This window comes from Sceloporus occidentalis, unplaced genomic scaffold (assembly GCF_023333645.1).
Source record: "Sceloporus occidentalis isolate IW3139 unplaced genomic scaffold, rSceOcc1.0.p SCAF_4, whole genome shotgun sequence".
NCBI lineage: Eukaryota > Metazoa > Chordata > Lepidosauria > Squamata > Phrynosomatidae > Sceloporus > Sceloporus occidentalis.
In genome coordinates this window covers 82,523,547-82,545,755 of record NW_028316984.1, presented here as the reverse complement: position 1 = coordinate 82,545,755, position 22,209 = coordinate 82,523,547, and the positions used below count along the sequence as shown (strand labels likewise).

The following is a 22,209-nucleotide window of genomic DNA, read 5'->3' as shown; positions in this document are numbered from 1 at the left end:
GTGTCCCTCAGGGAGCCATTCTGTCCCCCATGCTATTTAACATTTGCATGAAACCGCTGGGAGAGATTATCCGGAGACACGGGACGCGGTGTTATCAGTATGCTGATGACACCCAAATATACTTCTCTGTGTCTCTGACTGATGCAGTGACCAGGGATGGCATCTCTCCTCTTGATGCCTGTCTAGACTCGGTAATGGGCTGGATGAGGGAAAACAGACTCAGCTTGAATCTAGAGAAAATGGAAGTGCTCGTGATAGGTTCCCCCGGTCCGGGATTGGAGGTTTGTCCACCTGTCCTGAATGGGGTCACGCTCCCCTTGAAGGACTCTGTCCGCAGCTTGGGGGTGCTCCTGGACTCGTTGCTCCACCTTACATCTCAGGTGGATGCGACGGTCCGGAGCACCTGTTATCAGCTTCAGTTGATACGCCAGCTGCGACCCTTCCTGGGCCAGAGGGACCTTGAAACGGTGGTACATGCCCTGGTAACCTCTCGTTTGGATTTCTGTAATGCGCTCTACATGGGGCAACCCTTGTACCATACTCGGAAGCTACAGTTGGTTCAAAATATGGCAGCTAGGTTGGTCACTGGATCTTCCAGGGCCACCCATATAACACCGGTATTAAAAGATCTACACTGGCTGCCTATTCGCTTCCGAGCGCAATACAAGGTGTTGGTTATTACCTATAAAGCCCTAAATGGCTTGGGCCCAGGGTACTTGGAGAACCGCCTCTCCCCATATAATCCGCCCCGCACACTCAGATCAGCCGGGAAGCATCTGCTGAGAGTTCCAGACTCGTAGGGCCTTTTCCATCTCGGCCCCTCAGCTCTGGAACTTGCTTCCCGGTGAGCTTCGCTCAGCCACCTCCCTTGACCGGTTCAGGAAGGAGCTAAAAACCTTCCTGTTCCAACAAGCTTTCCCCTAATTGTTCCTTTTGTAGCCTCTCTTCTTCCCCCTCACTGTTATTGTTGTTGTACATCCTAAGCTAGCTGGATATTGTTACATTGTTTGATTGTATTCGATGTTTTGCTATTTTAATGTATATTTGCTGTGTTATTGTGTTTTTATCTTGTAATGGCACTTTTTGTAACCTGCCTTGATCTGTGGAAAGGCGGGCTATAAATAAATATTTTATTTATTTTATTATTTATTAAACAAAACAACAAATATCATTACCTCTAGCAACTTCCATCTGAATTTGCTCCATCTGAAGGAGCCCATGGACTGATATCCACCCACTTCATGGAATTATACTGCAGTTGATAGATTTTTATATATGTGACTGGTACTAGGGGATGGCTTTCAACATTCAGTTGAATTGCCCCATCTATTTGCTATTTGGTTTGTTATACTGATTTTTTTGTTACGTTAGACTGGGAGGAAAATCCAGTATACCTTGGCTGATCATGTAGTACTGTTTGCCCCCCCCCCCCCCCATATTTCCAGACCATCCTGTAATTTTAATATAAATGTCAATTTTGTCCTATTTTCAAGAAAAATCCCCTGTTATGTTGTGAAAATGGTTTGAAGATCCCTATTTGAAATTTTGGTTGTCAAATAAAATTGTGTCATGGAGCGTGAGAAGTTTTGTATGTTAAGTTGTTCAAAGACTGAAATTTGCTGCATAAGATTACATCTTCAGAAAAATATTCATGCTACGATCGTGATGAAATATAGTCCCTCTATACCTAAATTTTCGTATGAGTTTTATCACTGAAGAATAATTGTTAGCTCAGTAGGTTCATGCAATAAAACTTTTGTTATGGTCATGAATATGGAATATTACATAGCACTGCCCCATTTTTGTCTCCAGGAAATATGGTCAGCCTATGTATACCTCATTTAACAGATTTATGTCTCTCAGAGTTCCACCTCATAGATTAAATCAAGCTTCTTTCAACCTGGAGTGTTCTTGACCACTTCTCTCATCACCAGCACTCAATATTTTCCAAATTTACTGGGGATGGTGGAAATTATAGCAACCCAGTGGATCTGGAAGGCTCCAGGTTAAGAGGAGAGGCTGACACAGACATTCATTCCACTTGCCAGAATCTGATGTTTTCATTGTGGCAAGCTATCTGGAAGGTCTTACTTGTGAGTTGCTGAATGGAAAATATTGGTCTGGGCAAATGGAAGCTAGCATACCTTTTTGTCTACAGCAGGAGCTTCTTCTCCTGTTCTCTGGAACAGAAGTGACTAATCTATCTGGTATTCCTTTGCAGGATGAAGAAGTTTCCAGGAGGAGGCAGATGCAGCGACGGTGAGAAAACAGTCTTCAAAATCTTGTCCTTTTTTGCTTACAAATAATTTTGAAAATCCAGCATTGAACTGCAGGGATCCTTTAAAACCACCTATTGGATATTTTCACATAAATAACTTCTAAAAAAAGAAGTCCTGAGTGTTAAATTTAGCGTTGTACTCTTCACCAACAGCAGTCCATCATCAATGGCACAATACTCTACCCCCAGCTAAAGGGTTATTTGGGCATTGTAGACAGGCTGCTTCACAGCTTTAAGAAAAAGATGATTCCAGAGAACAGTAAACTAAAAGAGTGTTTGGTGTGTGTGTGATAGAGTGTGTGTGGTGCACACACATGCATAATGCCTATATCTGTGTGGTTTAACTCATAAGTTTCTCTGGTATCCTAGGATCATGTGAAACTTGAAAAGCTAAATTCCACATTGCAGTGACAACTGCCTGGAAGATTTACATATTTCCCCCCAAAAGGTCATCCTGAGGGGATACATCTGCAGTGCACACAACAAAAGTGTAACAGCAGCACACTGTGTGCTCTAAAATGACAGTGCAGAGAATAAATCTCCTATTAGGAGGAATAGTGAGGAATAGAATACAGTACTTTCTACTGGAAAGTGTGTGTATGCATGTGCCTTCAAGCCACCTGCCCATTTTTGGTGACCCAATGAATTTCCTAGGCTTCTCTTAGGCAAGGAATACTCAGAGGTGGTTTTGGCAGTTCCTTCCTCTGAAAAATAGCCTATAGCACCTGATATTCATTGGTGGTCTCCTATCCAAGTACTAATGAAGGCTGACCATGCTTAGTTTCCAAGATCAGATAGGATCTGGTGCCTTTAGAGTGTTTAGGCCATTGGAAAATGCATGCTGAATAAATACCTGGAAGAAAGGCATGCATTAACTGTAAATGGTGGAATTTGCTCTGAATATGATGAACTGTAGGGTCCATTTTCCTCTTCTTTGGTGGCAGAACTTTCCATTTTTTTCTCAAACACATATGAGTTACAGAGAAACCATAGATGGGGAAAGACCACAAACCATCTCCTTACTGCATCACTGATCATCCCCTTCTGCTATTATGTCACCCCTGCTTTAAAAAGTAACAGTACAGCATAGTTACATGTATCTACATGTAACTCATAGGAAGCCCTGTTAGGGTGGCGGTGAGTGACTTTGAAATGTCACTCCCTAAAAATGCATGGGGAGTCATCAAAGATATTTTAATTTGAATAATTAAGACACTTAGGTTCCACCTAAAATCAAATGCTGGATAATATCCTTTTAAATTAAGCAATAACTCTGTGTTTGAATTTTTGTAAATTAAACATGAGATTGAATATGCTTGCTTCAAATTTTGAATATGCTTGCTTCATATTATGTGAACTGAAGGAGGAGGTGTACTGCCAGTTAGATATTCCTTACAGTCAACACTTTTTTTTTAAAGAAAAGAAAGAAATTTGATTTTCAGTTCAGCACTATCTCTTGATACATTTAGTGGGCTTGAATGCTTCAAGCTAGATGGAATGTCTTCATTTATCTCCCTCCAAATGCAGGGACTATTCAGTCTCTTTACTATTTTAGAGTCCATGGTTGCTTCCCAATTACAAAATGTTTCTTAACCTTTCCCCTTAGGATGGGGCAGGAAGACTTTAAAGCAATAAAATATATATATATATATATATATATATATATATATATATATATATATATTTCACACCTCTCCCTGCAGATCGAGGCAGGATTACAGCTTAATAAAATGCATACAAATGCAATCAATAAAATCAGATAAAAACTAACTCTATCATAATACGTCAATTGTTAACAATAAGATTGTACAATAAATATAGTTAAGGAGTGGAGATAAGTGGATGGATGTCCTATACAGGATCAGATGTATAGGCCCACTGGAAAAGATCCCAAATGATTCCCAAACTATGGTCTTCAAGATGTTTTGGACCTCTGCTCCCAAAATTCCTGTCTGGTGGCCAAGCTGGCTGAGAATTATGGGAGCTGAAGTTCAAAATGCCTGGAGTACTAGAATTTTGGAACTACTGAATTAAAGGGTACAGCAAACCCCACTCGCCTGCACAGAGCAGACTTCATGTCAGTTTTCCAAAGGGGCCAAATCTTTTTCTTTCTTTCCTTTTTTTCTCGTTTTGGCAGACATGGTCCCCAAATGAATGAGATGGTTTTTCTTTATATCCTTCTCTCCCCTACCTCTTCTTTTCTCCAGCCACAGCTTTGTCATGGTCAAAGGAGCTGCTTTACTCCTGCAGGAAGAAGAAAAACTGGAGTCTGTGCAGGAGGGTCCATCAGCCCCCATAGACCAAGAGGAGCCTGACAGTAAGAGCGAGAGTGCTGGAGCCGGACAGCAGGAAGTGCACTTACAGCAAATGGTGGGGCTCTTGCGGCCAGAAGACACCATCCGACTGGTGAGACTCTTAATGGCCAGGGCCAATATAGCATACTGGAGTGACTGAAGCCACAAAAGGAATTGACCTGACCACAGAACATGTGGCTCCTCAGATAAATCCAAGGAGCCTGGAGCAGTCAATTATGTAGTTCAGTGTTTTGAGTTTGTTGTAAAAGAATTTGCTCAAATATTTCCTCTTCCTCCTGTTCTAGTGTTAGCCCTACTTCTTCTTCTCCATTCTATGTCCCTTCATCCAACACTTGGCTCAACTTTCCTTCCCAATTTCGTATCTTCTTGCTATTGGATGACTACAGAGTGAATTTCCTGTTGCCAGAATTGAACAGTTTTTGGTCCATTCTGTCATTTAAATCATCTGTTCCCCTTTCTGTGGATTCTTTCCTCCCTTCATCTTCTTAGTACTATAAATGATTTCTTTCCCTGGGCTGCATCTGCACCAGAGAAATAATCCAGGTTGACACTACTTTAACTGCCCTGGCTCAATGCTGTGCAATTCTGAGAACTGCAGTTTTGTGATACATTTAACTCTCTCTGGCAGAGCTCTGGTGCCACAACAAATTACAAATCTCAGAATTCCATAGCATTGAGCTGTGGCAGTTAAAGTGGTGTCAAACAGGATTATTTCTGCAGTGCGGATGCTGCCCTAATAAACTGTTCCAGGTCTCTGTGTGCTCTCAACCTATGATCCACATTTCATGAATTGGTAGGCAATATGCTTTGGCATTATCTGTGGTGAGGGCGGATGTACTTGAATGTTCTTCCAGATGTCTTGGACTTCCAGTCCTGGAAGTGTCAGCCAACATGGCCAATAGTAAGCAATCATGAGAGTTATAGGCGAAAACACTGAAGGGCCAAAGGTTTCTCCCAGATAATTGGTATTCTTTGCTAGAGTCTTCCAGTGCCCTGCCCTGAGCTGTAGTGTTCATGAGCTCTGTACCAAGTAATTCTATGTGCCTCTCCAAACTACCCAGGATTTGTTAGGATGGAGCCATGGCCATTAAAGTGTCATCATATTGCTATAACTGTACTGTAAATGTCAGAAAGAAAAAGTTTTAGCCTGGCCTTCTCACTGTGTGTAATAGGTTATGTTGTGGATGTTTCCATCATGAGTCCTCACCTCCATCCTGAAAAAAGTGCAATTGAGACACATCTTTATTGTCTCAGGAAGAACATCCACTGTGATGACACAGTATTGCTTCCAAGCCTGTTTTGGATTCTCTCTGTAGCTGGCATCTTAGTATGACTCTGTGTTTATGGCCTGATTTAGCCGTTCTCCTCCTCTCAGTGTGAGTCCAGAATCTGTACTGCTTCTCTTACAGCATTCTTCTGATAAATAAACTCAGTTCGTCTGCCCCCCACCCTACCCCACTCCACAAGCTCTAATGTTGCAAGCTTAGGTTCATGCTTCTGGAGGTTTTGTGGGGAGGTGAAGGGAGGGATGCCTTTCCTTTTGGAATGTGGCATTCAAGCAGACATGGCTGGGAGGTGCAGCCACTTCCCCTTTTATGGCTTGCGGGTCTTTTTGTTCTCTTAGGCGGGCAGCCAGAGAGCTCAGCTGAGCTTGCTCCAAACTCTGGCTCTAGGGACTCTGCTGGGAGATTTCCAAGCCAGCTAAAGTAACCCTTCCCCATCACCACTGAGAATGAGTCACTCCCAGCACAGACAATTCTTTAAAGACAGCAGCTCTCAAAGTCTTTTCTGGTAGAGGTTGAGGCTCTTTGGAAGCTTACCAGGGGTTGCTTAACTAGGCGGTTAGAAATGTCAGACAGATGGCCTTCCCCTGCAATAAATAAATAAATAAATAAATAAATAAATAAATAAATCTGCCTCTGTCTTGGGTATTCTTAGTTCAAGCAGGGTAATAAAGCTCAAGATACTTGTTGAGTATCCCTATGAGAATCTGCTCCAGAATCCTGGGCAAAGTCACAAACATTCCAGGGCAGATGTCACCATGGATAGGGTTGCCATAATTGTCCACTTTTACCAGGGACAAAATGTGGAACAAATTCAAGACCAAACTGTAGGACAACTGCAGGACAAAACTCAGCCCAAAATGTAGGACATTGAAGAAAAATGGTGGACCTTAAATGTCCTACATTTTGAGCTGAGTTTTGTCCTGCAGTTGCCCTACAGTTTGGTCTTGAATTTGTCCTACATTTTGTCCCTGGTAAAAGTGGACAATTATGGCAGCCCTAACCATGGAAAATGTTCCCTGAAGACAGACATTTTGAAAAATGCTCCCTTAAAACAGTGAGCTCAGAGGCCTCTTCCCTGGGATCCTGCTATGCAATGCCAAAATGCACTCATATGCCACTAAAAGGGGATTAATCACACATGAGGCTCAACATATATTTAAGGCTCACCTGTACACATGCACCTAATTTTAAAAGATAAATTCTATCTGGGATGGAAAGAATATGTAATGCATTTACTTTTTTCTTTCATGTTTACAGTTAATTCTGTTTCATATTCTGAGGTAAATTAGCAGTATTCACATGAGATACAAATAGCAATAGGGGAGATTAAATGTAATTTGTAGTGTTATCAATAATGTAAAATGCTTATAGGAAAGGAGTGGGCAACCCCACCACCCTAAGGCTGTTTTTGCAGTTCTGGATCCTCCAGACTCCCCAAACTGTCCTTTTTTCTGGCATAAATAAGTAAATAAATAAATATGTGCCTCTTCTGCAAGCTGATAGGAGTGGCGGTTCATCTTTTAAATATGTTACAGATCTCTCCTGTGCTGCTTAATATCTAAAATACCTGTTTGTTTGCTTTTTGTTTTTTTTTAAAACCAGAAATGGACTTCCAGCCACTTCCAGTTTTTGTATTTTGGCAATATTTATGCTCCCTTGACCTGGAGCACCTCAGAGACAGAAAACTGGCTCTCTATCTGGCTATGAGGGCCACTATGGTGTAGTAGTTCAAACACTGGAATATTACACTGGAGACTGGAATTCAAATCTCCACTCAGTCATGGAAACCCACTGGGTGACCTTGGGCAAATTGCATTCTTTCAGCCTCACAAGAAGGCAAAGGAAACCCTCCTCTGAACAATCTTGCCAAGAAAACCCCATGATAGGTTCACCTTAAGGTAACCATAACTCAAAAATGATTTAAAGACACACACAACAACAACATCTGCCATTGTTTCCCATCCCTACTTTTGACAGTAGATAGGGAGCCTTTAGTGTATGATCCCTTCCTTAACCATCTATGTGAGGTGAACTGGTAATCCACAAGCCACAAAGCAATCCTTTATAATTAATAATGCTACCAAGTAGTGACTTATGAGTGAGGGTTCTAAAGATTAAGCAAAGGTTCTTAGTAAACTAGAAAGTCAGTTTCTATATTCTAAGTGACTTGTCTAAATATCCTACATCATGAATAGGTAGCTGTAATGGAGGCCACTTTTTCTCCTCTTTGGCAGGACACACCTCTAGCCTTTGGGTTGAAAGTCCTAGAAGTGGCTCAGAGGCTGTACAGACCGGTGATAAATGCCAGCATCGGGGCAGAGTGGGGGTGTGGCAACTGCATGCTGTGTGCCCCGATTCTGCCCTCATGCTGACATGATGCCACTTGCTCCGCTGCACAGATGCAGGCGTCACACGCTCCCTTGGATCAGTGTTTACACACACTGTGCCAAATGAGTGCCAAAAAGCCACGACACTCGCAGCTATGGCGCCCTTTCTGTGGCACAAAAGGAGCCGCTTTTTGCAGCTCTTTTTTTTAATAATAAATAAATAATAATAATATTTATTTGTATCCCGCCCCTCTGAGAACAATCGGGGTGGCTGCAGAAAAGCCAGATTGGGGCTGTGATGTGCTGTTGCCACAGTCCCAATCTGGCTAGGAAAGGGGCGGTGTCCCGCCACCCCTTACGAGATGTCTGTACATCCCCTAAGAGTCTACTTTCACTTTCTATCTTCCAGGTTTTCCAATAGATTTTCAGAGTCTTGGGTTTTGAAAGTGTCTGGGGGTATCTGGGTATTTTGGAGGATATGCTTCAGGAACTCTTTGGAGGGGAGAGATTATCTTTTGACCAATTCCTTTTTTTAAAAAATGTTGGGGGCCATCTGAGAACACAGAGGAATTAGGAAGGGCACAGAAAAGAGATTGGTGGTACATGTGGCCTGTAAGCGTCTCTTTCCCCATTCCTGCCCTACATGGTGTGATTTAGAGGGTTGAGCTTACTTCATTCTTTGATGTTTCAAAAAATAAAATAAAATACAGTGGAGCCTTGGTATCTGCTGTGATTTAGTTCCAGGATCCCCTGTAGATACCAAAATACATGGATGCTCAAGTCCCATTAAATACTAGATGCCCATGTCCCATTAAGTAAGAATAGTAAAATGGTACCCCTTATATAAAATGGCAAAATCAAGGTTTGCTTTCTGGCATTCTTTTTGGGGTGTGTGTGGTATATTAAGATGTGGATGGTTGAATCTGTGGATAAAGAATAGAGAGCTAACTATATGTTTATTTCTGGATAAATGTAAATCTGTTTTTTCCCCTCAAGACCATTTCCTGGAAGAGGTGAGATCCTCCTGAGAATTGTGAATTGGGTTGTTCCTCCCATGAGCTCTTAGAGCAAACAAATATAGTGGAGCCTTGGTATCTGCTGTGGTTTAGTTCCAGGATCCCCTGTAGATATTCCTCAAAACCATTTCTCACACTGGAAGTTGCAGCAAATTTCTGCACAAAAGGAATTAGATTCATCCTGTAGCCTGGACTTACTTGGAGTCTACATGCCTATGTGTTGCTGTCAGTGCTAGTTTCATGTGTGCACAAATGTCCATTGGCATGGATGAAGGTGCTAGCCCCCAATCTGAGGAGAGCACCCCAGACTTGGGTGGGAGGACCTCACTGGTCTATATCTAGATGGCATGTAAGACAGGGTGGCAAGGTTTCTGTATTTTTCTTTTGCAGGCTGTAAGACTGGAGTCAACACGAGCTCATAGAATCCGGTACTTGGTGGTTGTGTCAGCTGCAGAGATGGAGAGGAAGAACGAGATGGTGCTGCTGGGAGTGGACTTCCCTGAAGAAGGGTGAGAGGGCAAGGGAGGGAGTGGGAGGAGAACAGAAGAGTGCCTATGTTTGACTTAAGGCTTGCCTTCACTTGCCAGAAGTTTAGACAAAATTAATTTGCAGAGCAGAACATGAAATACCGAACAACACAAAAAAGCCCACTTGCTGCTACAGTGAAGGACAGGAGAGCATTTCTAAGGCAGAAGGCTCCCAGTGGCTGACATGCCTTTGCTTTGTATCTTCTGCATGATGCATTTCAACAGGGCATAATTGTAAGATACAGGGAAGTCTCTCAGAGACCAATCTGACACTTGCTTGAAAGTAAATCTAATTGAAATCAGTAGGTGTTACCTGTGAGCAAACATGGCTCTGACCATACTCCAAGCTTTGTCTCTGTAACCAAACTTGTGATCCTGGCCAGCATTAGATAGGAACAACTACCAACACATCATTGGAAGTAAGCAAATGCATCCAGAAAACAAATACACAATTTCATTACTCTTTCCATTAAGTTAGTACAAGCAGAAAACCCTTATCAAAATCATCTTTCCTTCAGAGTTGTTTCCAGAGGCCTCCTTAATATGTTTTACGCCCTAGTCAAACCAGTTTAGCAGCTGTTCACTGAAGGTCCCCCCTCCCCCCTTCAGCCTTTGTTTATATATTCATGTAGGTAAAGAAACATACATATTACAGTATGTAACTGTATCAAGTAGCTGAACCAACTAATGCTGAATTTGAATTATTAACCACAATTAAGGTTCTCTGTCAGAGCCATAGTCTGCAATTCCCTGAGCACCTCTGGTAGTGCTATGCAATGTATGTTTGACTTTATGTTTGCAGCCAATAAACATGGTGAAAATAATATTCAAAGAGAGAGCCATGCTAATTTGTTTCAGCATAAAAAAAAGTAAAAGAATCCTCTAGCACATGTGAGATTTCTAGAAAATGCTTTTTCTCAGTTTGTGACACACATACTACAGGATTCCTTTATATCTTTTTATGGTGGAAATATATTATCAAACTGTTGCAGGAGAGGAGGCAGGCATAAATGAGAGGAGAGTATAATGACCTTTCTAGGTTCTGCCTGATCTCTTTTTCTCCCCCACTTCTCTTTCACTTCAGTTTGGCTGGCTGCACCCTGGGAATGGTGCTTCCACTCTGGAGTGATACCCAGGTCTTCCTTGATGGCGATGGGTAAGATATTTACTCCCATTCCCCATTCATCTTCTTCTGTGTAATGCTAATCCCTGTGTTAGTTTTAAGGGTTTAGCACAAGTTTGTTTTGCAGACAGCCTGAGGTACATAAACAGCCTGTGATAACAAAAGGTCATTTTTTGTATGGGTGTCTTTGTTTCTCTACTTACATATTTGTGTCCTGGCTGTAGTGAAACACAAAGGAGATCCTCCTGCCTGATCTTACTTAATAACTGACTTTACAGATAGAAGTGGCATGTAGTTTACCCTGAGTGAATTGCTAAGAAAGGGATTTAGCTTGCTTTGGTATTAACCCACTCCTCTCTCTGCATTAGTGGAAAGCCAGCATTTCTCCATTATTTTCCTGTTATTTTTAATTGTACGCATAACAATATAGGTCCAATGAAATTCAAGATTCTTTACTTTGCAATGGAAGGAGCCATCTGTTTGAAAATTGGAGTGGAGGAAGCAAAGGAAAATGGAAACAGAAGAGTGTGTGTTGATTTCAGTTATATTCAATAGGGAAGGAGAAAAGGTTACTCCTTATGCATTCAGGGAGGCTCTTCCCAGTCTCAAAAGAGAAAGGGTGGATTCACTTGAGGAAGCTGTTAGAGATCTGGTGAAACTGAGGGAACAAAGGTCCTGAGTAGGCAAAATCTGACTATATGAGCAAAGAGATAACATGGCAGTAACAGTGCCAACTTAATGCTGTGTCTCATATTATGGTGTCTCAAGCTAAAAATCTAAACTGGAAACAACTTAGTGTTCCATGTTCTGCCAGTGTGTTTATTGGCTGTTGGCCAGCAGTTGTCATGTTAAAATTCACACATCTGCTGAGAGAGGACAATAGATGCACATTAAACCAAACACAATTCTGCTTCCAAGTTTCCTTATCTGCCATGGAAATAGCTCTCTGTAAAACAATCAGAGTTTGGAAATATCATGTTATTTATAACATAGCTGTGAGTAATTTCTTATCACACACACCTTGCATAAGGATGTAACAAAGGTAGATTTTTACAGTAATGTAACAAGAGTAATGTGAATGTGTGTACTCAAGAAATTATTATTTTAAATTACTTTTAAAAGTTACTTTTGGAGGGCATTTTAGAAGCATATTCAACCTATTTTTTCAAATGTCATGCCATTTTCTTATCAATCGTAATTTTATATAAAAAACCTAATAGAAAAGAACAAGTAAAATAATGAGCTGCTCAGTCATGTGGGAGGGGATGTGTACCTTTCCAAGCTCTGTAGCAGTGTCCACAGAAAGTCACCTGTTGGAAGACTGCAAACAGGATTCATTCATTCATTCATTCATTCATTCATTCATTCATTCTCTCTCTCTCTCTCTCTCTTTGATAAAAGTCAGCTATTTATTTATTTATTTATTTCATGTCATTTCTTTCATTTAATTTATATGCCAGCTTTTTCCTGGAAAGGGACACAAGGTAGCTCACATATAAATCTGGGAAACTAATATAGGGATATTCAGTTCCCATACCATCCCTGATTCTTCCTGAAAAGACTGGAGTTACATCTAGAAAAGAAGAATTTTTTAAACATAAAAGCTGAGAAGGATTGTGCAGTGGAGACAGCTTAGCATATTAACAGTAGCTGGTGCAATCCATTTTTAGAACTTGTAGATTAAGTCTGTTGCAATTGCACAACCAACTTGACTTTTAGATCCCAGGGGCAGAAAGAGCCCAGTTTTTTATCCTTTACAAATGGGATCTGGCATTATGGAATTTCTCAAGACAGTTACACAACCATGTCAGCCTGTACATGGAGCACTTCCAAATGGCTTGTGAAATCACTGTCCCTTTCTTTTTCTCCAGGGGCTTCAGTGTGACATCTGGAGGGCAGACTCGCATCTTTAAACCCATCTCTGTCCAGACCATGTGGTGAGCAAGGTGGTTCAGTAGGGTACGAAATGTGAACAGTAGGGGAGGGGAAAACAATATATCAGTGGTGAGCCATGTTAGAAAATTGATTATGGTTTTGGTTATTTGTGGTTAAGAAAGTTTAGCAGCAGCAGCACCAACAGCAACAAGCATGTACTCCACAGGTATTTGGTAAAAATCTACTAGATTTGAGCTTTTGGCAAATAAACAGGATACATTGGTAGGTAAAAAAAAGAAACTTACTTTATTGCTACATCTTGGTTGTACAAAATAACTAATCAGTAGGGAAAACTATACTTGGCAGTAGAGTTCCTAGAGCGGACTCTCATGTGTGTAAGTAAGAAGAAAAAACATCTTTAGTAGCATAACTTGTTTTCAGCGTCCATGCTTGGTGAGAGTAGAGAAAGGAAGAGAGCAGAGAACAAAGGGCAATAAACTTTATTGACCCTAGAAAAGGGAGGGGTATGGAAAATGACCACTTCACAAGAAACACTGACCAAATGACCATAGAGATATACATCACTGTTCTTGCATAGAAAACACGCCCCTTCTCAAGGGTACTAGTGGTACCAGAAGGCTGTCAACATAGATCTACAAAACAAGCATTGATAGCTAATATGCTTAGAGGGAAAAACAATATATCAGTGGTAAGTCGTGCCCTCTCCAGGCTCCCAAGACTGACTTTGTCTGGCCAAAAAAAGAGAGTGCATTGCCTCTTTTGGAAGCATCTAGGAGAGGCAATTCATCATTTAAATAGTTTGTGGGACACCTTTACACTGTGTAATGTCAACAATTACTTGTTTTTCAAAACTAGAAGTAGACTTGCATTTACTTTCAGGATATTTGTCAGGTTTTGTTTTTACATTTTTAGCAGTACATATCAAATTGGCTCTCATACCTACCACAATTGTCCATTCCTGCAATAAATGAATGAGTTTTGGAAGAAAATTATATAGATGCTATTACTGCTTTTGCTAGCTGGATGAGTGGGGGTATTAAATGCTGTGGAGGAATCTTCTGCATTTTTCTATTGGCACTGGTATCTTCAAGGGAATATAAAATTTTATTGCAGCGATAGGAGTTGGATAAAGTGGGCTACCTTTTGTGCCTCTCCTACATCTTTCCTTGGCAGATTGTAAAGTTGTGTTACCTTTCTGGCACTTTTAAGATGGGGAACTTCTGGCCTCCTCATCTGTCCTGTGAAGGCCTTCAGTGTGGCCTTATCCCCTTGAGGGAGGGATGGAGAGTGGGGGAAATAGTCCCAATAAAGCCATTATCTGAATTAGAAGTCTTTGAAGGGGCAGCTCAGTCTGCTTTGCACAGCAAGGGCGAAATAGTCTCCAACTAAGCTTATAAAGCTTTCTTCAGACAGCAGTTCAGTGTGTGTAAGAAAGACAGGGGAGAACAAAAGTGATTTAGTGAGCAGAGAGAGAGAGAAAAAAGGAGAGGGGTCTCTGAAAGTTCAGTCTAGCTTGTCCCAACTACAGTAGGCCCAGTGAAACAGTGGGTACCTTGTAAATCACCACTTATGTAAATCCCTATAGATTCAGTAGGTGTGCTTTATTGGGGACTTAGATTTAGGCTTGTGTCAGTTTGTGTTATGCATGAAGGGGGGCGGGGAGCAAGGGTATTACAGGGGCTTAGGCCCTCACAGGGTGTTCTGATACATGACCCCTAGTTTGGTTGCCTAGAGCTAGTTCAGCTCTTGGGCCCAAACAGGTTTCCCACTACTTTTCTAAAGCATTCAGATTGGCTCAGTTTCTGCCTTGTAGATACAATTATGTTTGAAAGAAGATGAGTATTGCAAGACAGGGGAGTTAATAATGTTAAAGGCAATTCCTGTGTCAAGCCCTTGGTTGTGTCACCTGCCATTGCAGGCACTTTCTGTGGCTTCATAACACTTCTGATATCTGGCTGTCATCTCTGTTTCTCAGGTCAGCGCTACAAGTACTGCACAAGGCATGCAGTGATGCTGTCTGCAACAATTATTTCCCAGGAGGCAGTGCATTGAGCTGGACTGAGTGGTACCAGAAGGCTGTCAACTCTGAACAGAGCTGCATTAATGAATGGCTGGCCATGGCCGATCTGGAATCTGTGCGCCCCAGTTCTCCCGCAGTCTTCTCAGACCAGTCAGTGATTCCCCTTCCCCCTCCCAGTGGGGCTGGTTGGAGACTGTGATGGGCACAGTCGGTGGAGCTGTGATTGTTCCACAGGGAGTGGATGGGAAGGAAGCTCCATGCTGTGCAGCAGACCAAGACATGGTCTTGCCGGTCAATCTAGCATCTACTGTGCCCTGTCCACAAGCCCCATTCCCAGCATCCATTTCTGCGATCCACTCCCGGAGGATGTGGGAGTCAGAGGGAGACATTGGTTTGAGACACTGGTTAGACCCAAACTCTATCCCATACAACCATATGGCCTACCCCAGTACATTGTTTTTCAATCCTGAATGAATAAAGTTATCTGGGGAAATGTAGAGCTTCAGAGCCATATTAAATGCACAAATCTGCTGCCATGGAGGGTGGGAAGGAAGGAAAATATAGGGGGAAAGCTGGTGTGACGGTGTCTGGGGCAGAGTCTGGTGGGCCGAGAGCTTTGCCGACCCTCCGTCTCTGTGCCTCAGGCCGACAGTACAGGAGATGACAGAGCGGATGATCCGGGCCAAGCTGCGTGAGGTGATGGCCACCACTGACCTGGAGAGCATCACCTCCAAGGAGGTGGGATGTTGGGACAAGAGGGTGCTGGAATAGGAAGTGATGGGGGGGCAGGAGAAGGGTGGGTGGGGGGGCAGGGTGGGAAACATGGATGGAAGGGGATGGAAACTAGTGTGTGAGGGGATATGGGAACAGGGAAGGTGCCCACAGTGAAAGAGAAAGATTTGGAGACTGGGATGTAGGAATTTGGGGTGAGGGGTGGGCAATGGGCAGGGCAGAGGGTTAAGGGTGCAAAACTAGAGAGCAGCAAGGCTGGACCCTGAGTGACCCTGTTTCTCACAAGCGTCCGTCCCTCTTTTCTTCCACAGATTCGGGCAGAACTGGAGCGGCGAGCTGGCTGCAGCTTGAAGGACTACAAGGAGTTTATCGACAATGAAATGCTGCTCATCATGGCTCAGATGGATCGGCCCTCCAGGATCTTTGACTACCTCTACTTAGTAAGGAAAATAATAAGGGATCCCTGACGCCCACAGTGTGGTGATCAAGGCCCAACCTGTAGACCCCACCCTCATCCAATTCTTTTTTCTCAACCTGCATGCCTCACCCTTATCCAATTCTTCCCTAACAAGAAGATGGAGGCCTTGCTGCTATCTCATAGCCTCCAGACACTCCAGAAGAGTGTCCTTTTGCCTTCTCTTTTGTCTTTAAGAGCAAAGGGGGAATGTGTTGCCTGATTGCTAGACCATAATTCCTATCATTCCTCACTATTGTGTATGCTTACTAGGATGATATGAATTGTAGTCTAACAACATCTGGAGGGCCAGATATTTACCAGCCCTGATCTGCAAGCCTCACTGAGAAAGAGCATGAGACTAGACTTATATTTTACTGTGTATGAAATTGAAGGTTAGGGGAAATAACTTGGTACCAGCACTTAATCATGTCTATTGTTGTTTGAAAATCATCCTTAACAGGGAACTTCAGGTGTTCTGTGAAGAGGAGATGGGCAGGCAATGGGTGCTAGCTAGAGTACAGCATTTACCCGGTTTGCCATAAAACAGATTCTACACTTTACAACATTGTTGAATGCAGAAACAAACAAACAAAAAAGAGAGCAGTGTTTATTAAAAGAGTAGAAATGACTGTAAGTCAGTAAGGCATTGTCAGGTCTTTTCCTAATTCACTCTCCAGTGTTATGTGGTTAGTCTTCTTTTAAGCTTTTAGTGCAGTGTGTGCACATTTATCAGTTGTTTTGTTGTACAAAGCACACGTTTCCTGAAAATTCTGATTCTGTTGTATGATTATTACACTTTCTAGCACTGGGAAAATGTTCTGTTTCCCACCCCAGCTCCTCATTGCATACCTGGCACTGTTTGGATTGTTCCATGGAATGTTGCTCTGCAGTGCTACAGATATTGACTGCACAATGTGTGTGACCTGTTCAGATACAAGAAGTGTTACTTTTTTAGACTACATTTCTCACAATTTCCCCAGCCAGATGGTCCTAAAAAGTAACTTTTCTGAATTCTGTTTACTCATCATTGCATTTACTGGCAACTCATGGGTAATCAATCAAGTGGCTGTTTAGAAGTCTGTATTAATTACAAACAAGCCCATCCCACTAAATGCCATGTGCTGTCTTCCAGTGCTCCAGCCCCGTTCCTTTTAAACAGGTGGGCTGTTTCCATGCCCCAGGTGCCTCTTTCCATTCCATAGGAACAGAACTTGTGGCAGCAGCTACCCCATGCAATAGGGACACAATTCTTTGACTGGGTAAAAGGGCCATTAATGACAACATTTTAAAGGGGAAATGTCCAGATTGAATTATACAGCAGCAGCATCAACAACAGTTTCTATTTGACTGGATGTTTTCCAGAACTGGAGCCTTAATACTTATTAATTTATGTTCATTTACTAATTCTTTATGGATTATTGTTTTCATTCCATGATGAAATTAACAGGTTGCACCCTTTGAACAAATACAAGTATAATTTTTATCTTTGCAGTGGACCCTTGGTATCTTCTGAGGTTTGGTTCCAGGACCTTCTGTGGATATCAAAATCCATGGATGCTCAAGTCCCACTAAATACAGTCTGCCTGCACCATACGCGGGATCTGTTCTGGACCCTTCCGCGTAAAGCAAATTCAGCATATGCTCAAGCCCCATAGAGATGAATAGGGCCACTCCCGTGCATGGTGCGACACCACAGGCACACACACCGTTACGTCCTCCTGGGCTTCTCATTCGCGTGACCTCAAGTCTAAGTATAGGAAGCCGTTTATGGTGCGGGCAGACTGTACAGTGGCTTACTAAAATGGTGTCCCTTATATACAATGGTAATACCAAGACTTGCTTTTTGGAATTTATAATTTTTAAAAATAATTTTAAGTTATGGATGGTTGAATCCATGGATAATGCATCCATGGATAAGGAAGGCCAACTGTATAATTATAAAATTATAATGTTCACAATTGTATTGCTTAAGGTATTGTGAAACACGGGTCAGGAATACAGAAAAACACTATTTTCATTTATGGATGGATCTGTGGTCAGTCCTGTACCAAGTTACAAATTCCATCCTTTTTCCACCTCATCTCAATGGTGCAACTATGGGCTGCTTACTCTCTGTATTCTCCCACTCCCACTATTGGAGCTGAGTGCTTCAGTAAATTGGGAAAAGGTCGACGTATTTCAGTAGATAGAACTTTGGTTGCAATAGTATGCACTTTTTTGGGAGTAAGTGTTGATGAACTTAGTGAGATTTACTTCTTTGGAGACATACATATGATTTTATTGTTGGAAGTAATTACTAACTTATGTCTGGTATACATTTAAATTAGTTTTTATCAATTTTTAAAAAAGTATTTTATCATTTGAAAAACAAATGTAGCTTGTTAGACAGTTCCCTGCCCTCAGGCTTACAATCTAAAAAGGCATGACACAAAAGGAGAAGGGAGTGGTGGCGGGGAAGGGGATGAGGTCCAGCAGTTCTTCTCTACCTCCGAGGTCTGGACCAAGGGAGAGGGACTGGAGGGAGGGCTTGGCTTCTTAATGGATGGTTAATCTTCTACCAGGGAGGCCTGTTGGAGCTAGCCTGCCACTCAAGTAGGATAATACATATAAAATACATAGCAGTACAGGAAATGGTTCAATAAAACAGGCAACAAAAGAACATCAAATAGCAAGTGACAGTTATGCAATGCCTGGGAACGCTTCTCTGAACAGAATGGTCTTCAACTCCGTTTTGAAGCTGGTTAAAGAAGTGATGGCTCTTGCTCGTGGGGGAAGAAGGTTCCAGGAGTGAGGGACAGCGAGTGAAAAGGGGCAAATCCAAGATGGGGCAGAGAAAATCCTGGGCTGGGACAGCTATAGTCAGATCGTCACTACCATCTTAACAATCAACAACAATAAAACCCAGATGTATTTAGCCAAATGAATAACTCTTGTATATTGTTTCATGAAATGTCTAGTGTTGGCCACTAATGTTCACAAGCTATCATATTATATTGGGAGCTCTGTACACTTGTCAGTATGTTTTCCTAAGTATATTTACTATTAAATACACAAATGTTCTTAATTACATAACGATCAGTTGAAATTAAAGAGAAAAATAATGCACATTGTTTATTGGAAACATGCATACACTGCCTTTTTGCCTTTAAAAAAGAAACCCTGTGTTGATGGTGTCCATGCACTCAAACTGAGCTGTATTTTGTGTCCCCTCTTCTCTGCTTCTGTGTCAGGGCTCTGAATGGAATGCATCCAACCTGGAGGAGCTCCAAAGGAACAGGTATCTATACAGGAAGCTATCCAGAGAACAATACTGGCACCTCTCATGACCTGGAACCTCTGTACTTTCAGGAGAGAGTCTGCTATGCCTCTCAGTTCAGACTTGTTTTCCATTTGGAAGGGAGAACTGCTGAAAGTTTTGATTCCCTCTAGCTATGGAATGACTGTAGTAGGGATGATTAGGAGATGGATCAGAATGAGGTGACTGGTGTGGAAGATGCCTACCCATATGAAGGTGGGTAGGCAAAGACTCCCATCTGATTCCCTGTTGTGTCTTTCAGAGTCAGCCACATCCTCAATGTAACCCGTGAGATTGACAACTTCTTCCCAGAGCAATTCACATATATGAATGTGCGGCTCTATGATGAGGAGGCCTCACAGTTGCTGCCACACTGGAAGGACACCTACAGCTTCATTTCAGCTGCTCGGTGAGGAGTGGGTACTGAGATGGAAGATACATACATGAATGCGGCTGTGGCATCATGCATTGCAAAGAGGCTAATTAACGTTGCCCCAATCCATCCAAGGGCATTGCATGCACAGAAGTGGGCTGCTGGGCTGACCTGAAAAGGAAGGGTACTGTGTCACCCTCTGTGAAGTGCCATGTGCATGTTGTGTGATCCTATTTTGGTAATTGTTTGGGAATTTGGTAAACAGGACAAAAGTGTTGACCTCTCTCATCTGGATGTTTTTGTGGGTGAGAATTTGTTTATCCCCGATTTTGGTAGGATCATTTCCTACAGTATGATCCTAATTCTAGATCACTGAATCCAGCACAGGTTGCATAAGCTACTTTTGACATACAGGATGGGGAACAATGTTCGCAGGGGAGGACAGATGATCACAGCCTGACAGAGCCTGTAATCTGGCTAAAAGAGCAAGAAATGAAGCCGCCTCTTCATTATTGTAATAGTAGCAGTAGCTATTGTTGTTGTTGTTGATCCATGCCTTCAAGTCAATTCTGACTTATGTTGATCCTAACATGGGATCCTATGATTTATGTCGATCCTAACATGAGATTTTCTTGGCAAGATTTATTCAGCAGGCCTTCCTCTAAAGCTGAAAGTGTGCCTTGCCCAACTTCACGCAGTGAGTTTTCATGGCTGAGTGAACTCAAACCCTGGTCTCCCAGAGTCATAGTCCAAAGCTCAAACCACTATACCATACTGGCTCATTGTTGGAGTATTACAGGATCATAAATATAATTGTTGCTGGAAGAATGTTTACAAATTCCCTTTCTTTCCTAAGGTAGTCTTCTGACACATAAGCTACCAGTTTTTGCCCAAAGCTTACTTCCCAGGTCACCATAAAGCACTGTGATGTTAGTAAAATGCAACAAATCTTCAGAGCTAGGGAGCAGTTATAGTTTTGGATTATTATTTCCAGAAATCTGGGACTTATGTTCAAAACCATATTTTTTCTCAATCTCTGTAGGTCTGTACCATCAACAACAATTGAGTTAGATCAGGAAGCAAGGGCTGTCAGGATGCTTGATGCTATATTTGTTCTAAGTGATGTGATAGCCTTGCTTACAGCTGAGATTCTCCTTTGCAGGATCCAAGGCTTCCGGGTGCTGGTGCATTGCAAGATGGGTGTGAGCCGCTCTGGCTCCACTGTGATTGCCTATGCCATGAAGGAGTATGGCTGGTCACTGGAAAAGGCCCTTTACTACGTGCGGGAGCGGCGCCCAATTGTCCACCCCAACCCAGGCTTCATGAGGCAGCTAGAGCTCTACCAGGGCATTCTGGATGCCAGGTAACTTGAAGGGAAGGCCAGAGGATGGCAGGTTATCATGTTGTCAGTGTGTATATTGAGTGGGTACGGATGAATGGATTGGTGGGCTCTGCAGCTGTCTAGTAATTGCCTTAAATCTTATAGGACAAAGTGTGTTTGTTACTGTTGTCCAAGGACCAAACAACATGTTACATGCTAGGGTGTGTTAACAGTAGCTTGATTGCTCTATTGTAAATAGGGAGGAGACTTTTGGGAACTGAAAAGAAGCAGTGGAGAGGGATGCTTGACTCCTTTGACCTTTTCCCCCTCCCCCCAGGATGGTAAATAGTTATTTTCAAGGGTAAATCATTCATGAAATCTTCAGTGAAGCAAAGCTTGTGTTGGTAGTGGGGGGAGATTTTGAAGTGAGAAAACAGCAACTGGGTTGTGCATTCCCCTTCCTGCTGTTTCTTCTCTCTCAATTACCCACAGCTCTTCTAGTTTTTAAATTGCTGTTTGAGGCTAGTGTTGAATTTAAACTACATTTGATCTTTAGAAGCCACATACAACAACATGAACTCATTTTAAGATTGCAATTAAATTAGTAATTTTTAATAGGTTTACTTTAATGGCTGTCACTATAAGTTAAATCCATATTTTTTCCTAATATATGATATGGTATTTCTTAGTGGCCTGTAATAGCAACGTATCAGTGTATATAAAGAATCTTGTTACCGCATAGTACATCTTCCTATTTCTGCCTTTCTTCAGCCGGCACAGCAGTCTTTGGGAGCAAAAGCTAGGAGACGCCCAGTCAGAAGGCTCTTCAGATATAAGTGATGCCAGCAGTGATCCCTCAGGAAGCCCAGGCTATGAGACTCTGAGCTCAGAAGAGGAACCAGAGGAGACAGTGACAACTCCCCAATATTGCTTTCGACCTCTACGGGAGCCCCCTGAAGAACCCAGTCATCCTCTGGAATTCCCTGTTGGTCCCCAACTTGGCCTTCAGACATTGGAGGAACCAGGGGCATCAGATGACTCAGGAGCTGAGGAGGTGCGGAGACACCTGGCTACCATGGGAATACCAGAGAAGCCAGCCACATTCCGACGGGAGCGCATTAACCTTTATGCAGTCATGCGCAGTATCAGTGAGATGGATAGTCCAGAGCTCACCTCTACACCAGGAGAGAGTGCCACTGAGGAAGAGGTATGGTGGCAGACTGTGCAAGTGCATGCAGCTCAA

At 42.4% G+C, this 22,209-nt stretch overlaps 1 protein-coding gene across 1 annotated transcript in view; it reads left to right on the top strand.

Annotated features, from left to right (window-relative positions):
• Positions 1-22,209, top strand: part of SSH3 (slingshot protein phosphatase 3) — a 31,850-nt gene that overhangs the window by 8,397 nt on the left and 1,244 nt on the right. Inside the window, exons 2-13 of the mRNA XM_089520585.1 lie at positions 2,222-2,259; positions 4,486-4,684; positions 9,613-9,731; positions 10,834-10,905; positions 12,744-12,809; positions 14,744-14,938; positions 15,433-15,526; positions 15,832-15,960; positions 19,208-19,254; positions 19,535-19,681; positions 20,808-21,008; positions 21,738-22,173. Of these exons, the coding sequence (XP_089376711.1) occupies positions 2,222-2,259; positions 4,486-4,684; positions 9,613-9,731; positions 10,834-10,905; positions 12,744-12,809; positions 14,744-14,938; positions 15,433-15,526; positions 15,832-15,960; positions 19,208-19,254; positions 19,535-19,681; positions 20,808-21,008; positions 21,738-22,173 (1,743 nt within the window). The remainder of the gene's footprint in view (positions 1-2,221; positions 2,260-4,485; positions 4,685-9,612; positions 9,732-10,833; positions 10,906-12,743; positions 12,810-14,743; positions 14,939-15,432; positions 15,527-15,831; positions 15,961-19,207; positions 19,255-19,534; positions 19,682-20,807; positions 21,009-21,737; positions 22,174-22,209) is intronic.